This window comes from Desmodus rotundus, chromosome 8 (genome assembly GCF_022682495.2).
Source record: "Desmodus rotundus isolate HL8 chromosome 8, HLdesRot8A.1, whole genome shotgun sequence".
Classification (NCBI taxonomy): domain Eukaryota; kingdom Metazoa; phylum Chordata; class Mammalia; order Chiroptera; family Phyllostomidae; genus Desmodus; species Desmodus rotundus.
Genome location: NC_071394.1, coordinates 117,249,042 through 117,258,805, shown reverse-complemented (window position 1 = coordinate 117,258,805; position 9,764 = coordinate 117,249,042). Strand labels below are relative to the sequence as shown.

At 50.4% G+C, this 9,764-nt stretch overlaps 1 protein-coding gene across 2 annotated transcripts; it reads left to right on the top strand.

The window, feature by feature from the left end:
- The first annotated feature begins 3,070 nt into the window (after positions 1-3,070).
- EOMES (eomesodermin) lies at positions 3,071-9,140 on the top strand. Of its 2 annotated transcripts, none has more exons than XM_053930451.1 (6): positions 3,071-4,237; positions 5,271-5,425; positions 6,067-6,188; positions 6,634-6,792; positions 6,880-6,941; positions 7,777-9,140. In XM_053930451.1, exons 1-6 carry the CDS (start codon positions 3,363-3,365, stop codon positions 8,456-8,458), a joined length of 2,055 nt encoding a protein of 684 aa, XP_053786426.1. In that variant the 5' UTR covers positions 3,071-3,362; the 3' UTR covers positions 8,459-9,140. The 2 variants fall into 2 exon arrangements, with proteins under 2 accessions (XP_053786426.1, XP_024421930.2); XM_024566162.3 differs by having other exon boundaries at positions 7,720-9,140.
- The last annotated feature ends 624 nt before the right edge of the window (positions 9,141-9,764 follow it).

The following is a 9,764-nucleotide window of genomic DNA, read 5'->3' as shown; positions in this document are numbered from 1 at the left end:
AATGTTGATGTTTTTGTTCCATGTATTCCAATACACTGTCAGTTGAGCCACATAAAACCAGGCACCTTTCAATAAATGTCTCATTTGGATTTCATGAAGCTTGGGGTGTAATTGAAATCAAACAGCAAACAGGCTGGGAGGCTCTGTTACTTGCCCACCCAATCTAAGAAGGGTGCTGCCTGACGTGTTCCCTGAAGCCACTGCCTTAGATTTCTTTTCTGTTCCTATTTCTGGAAAATGAGCCTTGGATTTTTTTAAAGTGCAGCTGGGACATGTGAAAATAATGTCCATGTCCCTTTCCCTGGTTATGAGTAAAATGGAGCCAGCAAAAGAAGAGCCCACTCCAAATAAGAAATCACAGATTTGCTCATCTATCTCTTTATGCATTGAGACTAGCATATTCTATATGTAATCATAAAAATGTAATTAGTTAATTAGTACAGAAAAACCATTAAATGAGATTTCTTTATCTCTATGCAGTCAGGGAAAAAAATCATCTTTACCTAAAAACAGTACTTTTTCTTTATACTTAAGGAAGGTATTTGTAATAGATGTTTATAAAATGTCATCTAAATTATGTATATATTCTTCATGTTCCAAAATTCCTGAGTCCCAGGCCAGTTTTGTGGAGCCTGAATTTTGATTCTCTCTCTTCGTTTCTCCATCTGTAAAGTGGGTTAAAGTTTGGGTGAAATAATAGCTATGCTGGTGAGGTGGGGAGAGGAAAACTACGGTTTCTCACCCCGGGAATCAACACCGGTTCTGATTACACGTGCCGTGTACATATATATTTAATAATTAGGTAGCACTCCGACTGGACCCCCGCGTTTCAAGAGCTTGCTCTGGGGCTGGAATAAAATCAGCCCTTTCTGATGTGGCGCGGGGGACAGCTGGCCCGCGTTATTTGCGCCAGAGTAGGTCGGAACGATGCCTGTTGCCTGCAATGGCACTTTGCCACGCGCAGCGCTTCCCTGGCCGCCTCGAAAGCAATTTGAAGGGACACCAAGGCCCGCTTTCTCGCTGCAATAAAACGCAAAACTGCTATCTGCCCACCGCCACCCTATCTCCAAATAATGTGAGATTGGATCTCACCCCTACTTTTTCAGCAAACACCCTGAAACTTAAGGCTAAGGTGGAGGAGCCAACGAGGGGTTACTAGGATCCACTAGCCCCCAGGGTACGTCGCCAACCCACTCCAGCCCTTCTGCCCCTTCCTTTCCTGGCTCTCGACCCCCCTTCAGAGAATCTCCACTTTGAAAATCGTGAAGTCTACAAAAGCACAAAGGACTCGCGAAGTTCAATTCTTCAAGCCTTCCCTGGGTCAAAATAAAGCAAAAGCCGGGGGAGTGGAAGTGGACGGTGGGTCACCAGAACAGGGCCAAACCCCAACTAAACTGCTGGGACGAAATGCAAGGAGCGCAGGACTGAGCCCGCTCAGGGCCAGCTTTCCAGGGATCAGCCCCTGGGCCACTCTGGCCGGGCACTAAGGGGACGTCGCCCCAACCCACTCGATTAGCTTGCTCCCTCCCCCCTGGCTGTGCCTTAACCCTGGAGACCGCGGCGCGCGCTCCGTGTTCACCACCGCGAAAAACTGGTGCGAGCCCAGAAACGTCTGCGCTGCATTAGGACCGACCGTCTGTCTCTCTAACCCACACGTGCCGACGTTGGTGCTGCTGTGGTTGGAACCTAGCTGAGACGACTTCGAGCCGTTCTGCACCAGCGTGTGAGAGCTCAGCAAATCCCGTGGCCGCCTCATCTGTTGTGGGCGAAGAGTTTCCCGTGTGATCGTGTTCGGTTGGGGAAGCAGAGTCTCGACATCTCAGCCGGAAAATGCGCTCCCGGGGCGATTACAAGCAGCGTCTGTAATTGCTTATTAACAGCGAATATTCAGGCTTCTGATCAGCAAGGAAACTTGCCCCACCCCCTGTAATAATAAAACAATAAAATATGACGGCACCACTCTTGACTCTACTGTCTGCGGAAACGCAGGAGCGAAACAGGCAGCTGGGGCAAAAGGGCTTCATTCAAAATCAAACTGATTATTTCACTAATTATTCTACCTTCTGTGTTGAGCCGCGGAGGAGAGGCTCGGGGAATCTTAACCGCGAGGCTGCTGGGGAACCTTTGTTTCGCGGTGTCAGGCGCAGCTGATGATGGGGTGGGGGTAGGATCTGGGATGCAGGGAAACTGAGCGGCTTGGATTTTGAATTGTGGGGAGTAAAAGTGATTGCCTCCTGAGAGCAGGCATGTTGACCTGGGGATGTGGGTGTTCCTAGTATCCCACCCCACCAGTGCTTCTGACTCATAAGCTGAGGACTTTGGTCCTCGAGGATGGCAGCGTGCCTTCCCTGTCCCCGAATCCCAAAAGCCGTGTGCGAGGTTCCTCCCACAAATCCTTCCCACTGAGTAAAAAGATGGGGCCGAACAAAAGTGGTTCGTGTGTGTTGAAGCTCCAAGGAGTCATCTCCCATCGGAAGGCAAGTGTGACTGAAGTTACAGCCCTTGACTAGGAGAGTTCGCTTGGGCCTCCCTCCAACTCGCTCCACATCCCCACCCTCGGGGACCAGGCCACCCCGCAAGCCAACTTGCAGAGCCTTTCTCCCTCCCGGCCTCCGAAACCTGCTCCCGCCCCCGCATTTTACTCTCAGAGCGCGGAGAGGATGTTGGTGCCAAGAGTGGAGCCCGCTACGGAGAACCCAAACGCCGTCCGCCTAAACTCGGGGGAAATAGACACTAGACTTGATTCTCACAGCAGGATAGAGTCTCAAAAAAAAAAAAAAATCAGACTAAAGGAAAAGGAGAATAAAGTCGCCGGTGACTTGATCCAATTAGTACATGCCTAATTGAATTAGTGTCACCGGCAGCAGCCAATAGGAGGGTCCCAGGACTGTGGGGCCGGGAAGCCCCTCCCTGGCAGCCCATATATAAAGCGGCCAATGACATCCTGCAAGTTTCCAAGTGGTCAACTTGACCGAAAGCTCAGCAGTCAAGAAGGGCAGAAAGGCTAGCACTGGTGGGTGGATGGGAACAGAGATCCAAGTCCTCTTCTTCCTGGGTGTGAGTGTGGGAGGAAGGTGGGGGTCCAGAGAGGCTGGAAGGACGGCTAAGAAAAGAAGAGTGCTTCTCGATCCATTTCCACCTTCTACCTTTCAAACTCAGTGCGCTTTCCTTGCGGAAAGGACCCTGGGTTCAGTACGCGCGAGTGCGCCTTAGCTGCCCGCTCGTCGCCAGGTGGGTAGCCCCGGCACAGGAGGAAGGGGAAGTTACCTTCCCCTCGGAAGAGGGCGCTGGCTCCCCCATCCTGCCTTTATAATAAGGCCGAGGGGAGGAGAGGAAATACTGCCGTCTGCGCTTTGTAAAGCATGCAGTTAGGGGAGCAGCTCTTGGTGAGCTCGGTGAACCTGCCTGGCGCGCACTTCTACCCGCTGGAGAGTGCGCGAGGCGGCGGCGGCGGGACCGCTGGTCACCTCCCCGGCGCGACCCCCTCGCCTCACAGGCTGGACTTAGACAAAGCGCCCAAGAAGTTCTCGGGCAGCCTCTCGTGCGAGGCAGGGAGCGGGGAATCCGCAGCCGCCGGCGCGGGGGCACCCGCGGTCATGCTCAGTGACGCCGACGCCGGGGACGCCTTTGCCAGCACCGCGGCAGTGGCCAAGCAAGGGCCCCCGGACGGCCGCAAGGGCTCCCCCTGCGGGGAAGAGGAGCTGCCATCAGCCGCGACTGCCGCTGCTACTGCCGCGGCCGCCGCCACCGCGCGCTACTCCATGGACAGCCTGAGCTCCGAGCGCTACTACCTCCAGTCCCCGGGGCCTCAGGGGTCCGACCTAGCCGCGCCCTGCTCGCTCTTCCCGTACCAGGCTGCAGCCGGGGCGCCCCACGGATCTGTGTACTCGGCTCCCAACGGTGCGCGCTACCCCTATGGCTCCATGCTGCCCTCCGGCGGCTTCCCGGCGACTGTGTGCCCACCCGGGAGGGCGCAGTTCGGTCCGGGAGTCGGCGCGAGCAGTGGCGCGGGCGCGAGCGGCGGCGGGGGAGGCGGCCCGGGAGCCTATCAGTACAGTCAGGGCGCTCCGCTCTATGGGCCGTACCCCGGGGCAGCAGCCGCGGGCTCGTGCGGAGGATGGGGGAGCTTGGAGGTTTCTGGTTCCAGTTTACGTGCCCACGTCTACCTATGCAACCGGCCTCTGTGGCTCAAATTCCACCGCCACCAAACCGAGATGATCATTACGAAACAGGGCAGGTGAGCGCGGCGCGGAGGGGACCCGGGGCGTGGGGGATGGACAGTGAGAGTGTGGCCCTAAGGAAGGCCGGGGATGCACTTTGTTTGGAGACTTTTTCCGTGAGCAGTTCAGCGGAGACGCCGCATCTCGGATTCGGTATCCTTCCCTTACGTTCACGGGAGGTTTGTGCTGGGCGCTAAAGTTACCGCTGCTTCCTCCCTCCGGTTACCCTGACCTGGACTGACGAGGAGGCGCGGAAATGGAAACTGAGGCTTGTCCACAAGGCTGAATTTACTAGATCCGCCCGATCGGCGGTACCCTGCTCCCTGCTTGCCCGCGGGAAACAGAGGATGGGGGGAGGCGCAAGGGTTGGCCCCCTGAGCGCCGTAGATGGGCTCCCGCAGTTTTGGGCGCCAGGGTCTCCGTGGGGCACCTCCGGAGGATGGGAGTGAGGACCAGAGCCCCGGCACGGGAGGCTTGGTCCGGGTGGTTGGTTAGGCAGGCCCTGGAGCCTGACCTGGCTGGAGTTCGGGGGGTGAGAAAGTTCTGAGACGCATCCCACTGCTAACAGTGGTTACCCCTGCGGAAAGTGAGTGGTGGGGAGACAGCGGCTCTCAAAATGGACTTTTAGCCTTACCAGTAAAAATTGAAAAAAAAAAAAACCCAAAACAGGTCCTTTTTTTTGACAAGCACAACTTAATGTTGTTCTCTGATACTTGTACGTATAAAAATTAATGAGTTTTCACATTGTGGAAGACAAATGAATAAGCATCTTAAAAAGTCGAGAACTTGAGTAGGGAGATGGCGCAGAAGCACGTGACTTTGGGAAATGCTGACTTTGGGGCAAATTATTTTGGAGAAGGGACGGTCAAAGAGTTGCCAACTTAAAAAATATTTTACATAGTAAGGACCACTTTGTCGGTATCCTGGCCATTCTGTAGACTTTTAAATGTCGTACTCCGACCCTACCCTAGGTGTCCTGGAGCCTGGCCAAGCGCGGGCCTGCTCTCGGGGTGATTAAGTTGCTTCTCCTGGCTCTATTTCCTTGCACAGGCGCATGTTTCCTTTCTTGAGCTTCAACATAAACGGACTCAATCCTGCCGCCCACTACAACGTGTTCGTAGAGGTGGTGCTGGCGGACCCCAACCACTGGCGCTTCCAGGGGGGCAAGTGGGTGACCTGCGGCAAAGCCGACAATAACATGCAGGGTGAGGAGTGAGGAGGCCCCGGGCAGGGAGGGGCGGATGGGGAACCCTTGACACAAGCATTGCCCCCCCCCGCACACCTGGAACCTAGAAGTGTCAGCATGAGTTTCTTTGTCTCCATTGATTGACTAAGGGAGAGAATTGCTAAGTCAGATTTCTTGCCTTCCAATATACAGAACTTGAACCATAACCCTACTGCAGCCCTGCAAAGCCTACATTTGAGGAAAGAATTATGAATTGCCACAAACTCTCTGGGTGGCGTTCTAGTGTCCACCTGAGAAAGCACCCGCCCCCCACCCAAGATTGAGCATAAAAATGCAACCATTTCCAGCAGATGTTGTCTTTCCAGCTTTATTTGAACTACAAGAGGCATCTCCTCTTGGCTCTATTTTTTATATTTTGAGGTACTGTTAAGAGGAGCCCCTTGTCCAAGGAAAGCTGTGGAAGCAGAGGGGCCCTGGAGGAGGTGGGGTTGGGTTGAGTCTAGTTGGCCTCCTTTGGCCTTCTTCAGCAGCTAGTGCTGGGGAGATTTGAGTCCTGCTCTTAAACCTTGACGGTAGGGAACAAGACATCCCTCCCCCTACACTCCACTTGTAAACAGCCCTATATGCTCGGGTTTTGTGTTTTGTTTCATTTTCTCTTAGGCAACAAAATGTATGTCCACCCAGAATCTCCCAATACTGGTTCCCACTGGATGAGACAGGAGATTTCCTTTGGGAAGTTAAAACTCACCAATAACAAAGGCGCCAATAACAACAACACTCAGGTAGAGTGACAGAGGAGGGGCGTCCTCTGGCTACAGATCTCTTTTCTACCAAGTTGCCATACCCTTCCCTGTATTTATATTTGCAGTGTTACCTGTTTGCTCGCCTGTTTCTGTTTTCCTTCCTTTCGAACTTTCTCATTTTCACTTTCTCACTGGATTTCAGTAAGTGAGTTGACTAATAGGAACAGAAATAGTGACATCTTTTGAGGACTTTAGGAAACCAAGAGGAAACAGTATTTCTGAAACACGCATGCTCAGCTATGTTTTAACTTTCAAAAATGGCAACGATGAGCCCTTAAAAATGGCAATAGGAAAAGATAGCTGTTGGTGGGAAGCAAGCAGAGTCCCCTTCCAAAATATGTAGTTGGTTAAAATCATCTACTTCAGCTGAGCCTGTAAGAGAGACTCTTTCAGTCTGGCCGCCCTGTTCCTGTACCCTTTCCAGATGATAGTCCTACAGTCTTTACACAAGTACCAGCCCCGACTGCATATCGTGGAGGTTACGGAGGACGGAGTGGAGGACTTGAACGAGCCCTCAAAGACCCAGACATTTACCTTCTCGGAAACACAGTTCATTGCGGTCACTGCTTACCAAAACACCGATGTGAGTGTCCCAAGTGTCCCAAGACTCTCGGGAAAGCTAGGTCCAGTGTGATAAAGCACTCAACAAATATTTTTTCCCCCTCTCCAGATAACTCAGCTAAAGATTGATCATAACCCCTTTGCAAAAGGCTTCAGGGACAACTATGATTCGTAAGTGCTGCTTTTATTCATATTGCATGTCGTCTTTGAACAGGACATTCATAAAGAGACGCTTTCCCGAGAACATATTCTAGAAAAAGGCTTTCATGTTGCAATTTTTACCTGTTTTTCCTTTTCCTTTTTGGGTTTTTTTTTTTTTTTTTTTGGCCTTGACTAACCTTGCTTTAGAATTTTCTCAGAAGGGTTTTTCTTCATTTCTAAAGAAATGTTAAGGGCTTAAAAATGAGGGGCTTTTCTTTTAACATTTAAGTGGAGATTTGAAATTTTCATAATCTGCATTTACATACCTTTCCATTTAATCCAACTATTTTATCCCCTCAGAAGCAAGTATTATTACTCCCCCTCTTTTTTTTAACATAAGAAAAACCCGAAACTAAGAGGATGTAATTTTCACATCAACAGCAAGGCTCTGCAAATGCCTTTTAAATCTGGGATTCCTCACAGGGCAGCCAGCATTCCTTCCACCACACTGACAAGGGAGAGTTGCTCTGAGTTCCTCAAACCCTAAGGCTTGCAAAGGTGGATTTCCTATAGTTTAAATACTTAATGCCCAGCAGGGAGCTATTTCCTATGTGGTGGGAAATTTTTCCCCATGAGCCAAGAGTCCAGTTCAGATGGGCCAGGGCACCTCCTACCTCCATCTCTCCACACCAACAGACCAGTGCTCCCAGCAGAGTCCAGTATGCAAGACTTTCTCATTTCTGGGAATTTGGTTTGTTTGGGGACAACGTTAGGGTTTTTTTTTTAAGTGTTTCTCTTTATATTGTAGCATGTACACGGCTTCAGAAAATGACAGGTTAACTCCATCTCCCACGGATTCTCCTAGATCCCATCAGATTGTCCCTGGAGGTCGGTACGGCGTTCAGTCCTTCTTCCCGGAGCCCTTTGTCAACACTTTACCTCAAGCCCGATATTATAATGGCGAGAGAACCGTGCCACAGACCAACGGCCTCCTTTCACCCCAACAGAACGAAGAGGTGGCCAACCCTCCCCAGCGGTGGCTTGTCACGCCTGTCCAGCAACCTGGGACCAACAAACTAGACATCGGTTCCTATGAGTCTGAATATACTTCCAGCACCTTGCTCCCATATGGTATTAAATCCTTGCCCCTGCAGACATCCCATGCCCTGGGGTATTACCCTGACCCAGCCTTCCCTGCAATGGCAGGGTGGGGAGGTCGAGGTTCTTACCAGAGGAAGATGGCAGCTGGACTCCCATGGACCTCCAGAACAAGCCCCCCTGTATTCTCCGAAAATCAGCTCTCCAAGGAGAAAGTCAAAGAAGAAATTAGCTCTTCTTGGATAGAGACACCCCCTTCCATCAAGTCTCTGGATTCCAATGATTCGGGGGTCTACACCAGTGCTTGTAAGCGAAGGCGGCTGTCTCCCAGCACCTCTAGTAATGAAAATTCTCCCTCCATAAAGTGTGAGGACATGAATGCTGAAGAGTACAGTAAAGACACCTCAAAAGGCATGGGAGGGTATTACGCTTTTTACACAACTCCCTAAAGAGTTGTTTTAACCTCAGAACAGTGAGCTAACTTTTTGCAGATGGACTTGGCGGTGTTTTTTGTTGTCTTCTTTGCCTCGGTTGCCAAAAAGACGTTTCCCTTCCACGTTGACGCATCCCGTTCTGTGCAATTCTCTAAAAGAAGGTGCCAAAGCTTTTTGATTGCTGCAGGTAACTGGAACAAGCCTAGCATTTTATGTTCCTTTCTAAAATAAAGTTAACGGAGGACTTGAAGTGTTTTAAAATTTGAAGGTTATTCAAGGTTTTAGACTTATTTATTGGAAACACTAAACGTTCAGAGAAAGGGGCTGTGGAGATGGAGTGCCGACCGCTATCCAATGAGTTGAAAGCTTTGGTTCTTATTTCTACAGTATTTTTTAAGTCTGTGAGCATACAGAAGCCCAGAATCGGTAAGGTATTTTGCTTCTAGTAAAGAAGGACTGGTCCTTAAGCTTCAACAGGGGACTTTTGGCTCTTACCTTCTGCTAGGGACAAAAGATGTTAGGCTTGGGAGGCCAGAAAAACTTTCGGGAAGGTACTGGGTTTACCTGACTTTGAGCCCTCCCAGGCTTTCAGGAGAAGCCATGTTCGCCCTGGTTCAGGATTGCCTCGCTTGCTAGGCCTCTGCTGTGTGCCTGGGGGGCTCCAAAGTCTCAGGAGAGGACAAAAGAGGGAGTCACCCCAAAAAAATAAAGGAAGAGAAAAAGAAAAAAAATTGAAAGTGTACAGTTGTGTGTGGTTAGGTACACTGTAGAACAACGTGGAATATATTGTACAAATAGTCTACATAGGTGTCTGAGATGATGTACAACTGGTGCTTGGGCTTTGTAAAGAATTTGCGGATCACCTAACAGCTGCTGCAGGAGCAGGGGGGTAGTGTCTCTCCTCACCCCCACCATATTTGGGGATATTCTGTTTACTTTTTAGATAGTTAAGAATGTATTCAGCTACTCTGTACTTAACTTGAACCCTGTCTAAGGAAAACTCCTATTTCATCCTCTTCCTCCACCACCCCCTCCTCCACCCAACTCGGTAATGTGAATAAACTAAAAAACCTGATGCTACAGCTCCTATAGACTTTCTAGAGATCTTGGATTTTTATGTACAGTCTTAGTCATTTTTAAAAAAATAAATGTGGTTCATTAAGGGAACAGGCATAGCTCTGTGTTCTGTACTATGAGTTTTAATCTAAAGATCTTATTTTGCTTCCTCTTCCACCCTTCTCCCGCATGCACACTGTCTCCCACCAACCCCTCTCCCTGCCATGGAAGGCTCTAGAATCTCTATGTGGACACTGTAGTCGTG

What these genes read in the sequence shown, in the direction of transcription:
- EOMES (XM_024566162.3), top strand. Translation starts at nt 3,363, where the DNA reads ATGCAGTTAGGGGAGCAGCTCTTGGTGAGCTCGGTGAACCTGCCTGGC. An exon ending in ATCATTACGAAACAGGGCAG is followed by an intron (nt 4,238 to 5,270) that starts GTGAGCGCGGCG and finishes TTCCTTGCACAG; the next exon opens with GCGCATGTTTCCTTTCTTGA. An exon ending in CCAATAACAACAACACTCAG is followed by an intron (nt 6,189 to 6,633) that starts GTAGAGTGACAG and finishes TACCCTTTCCAG; the next exon opens with ATGATAGTCCTACAGTCTTT.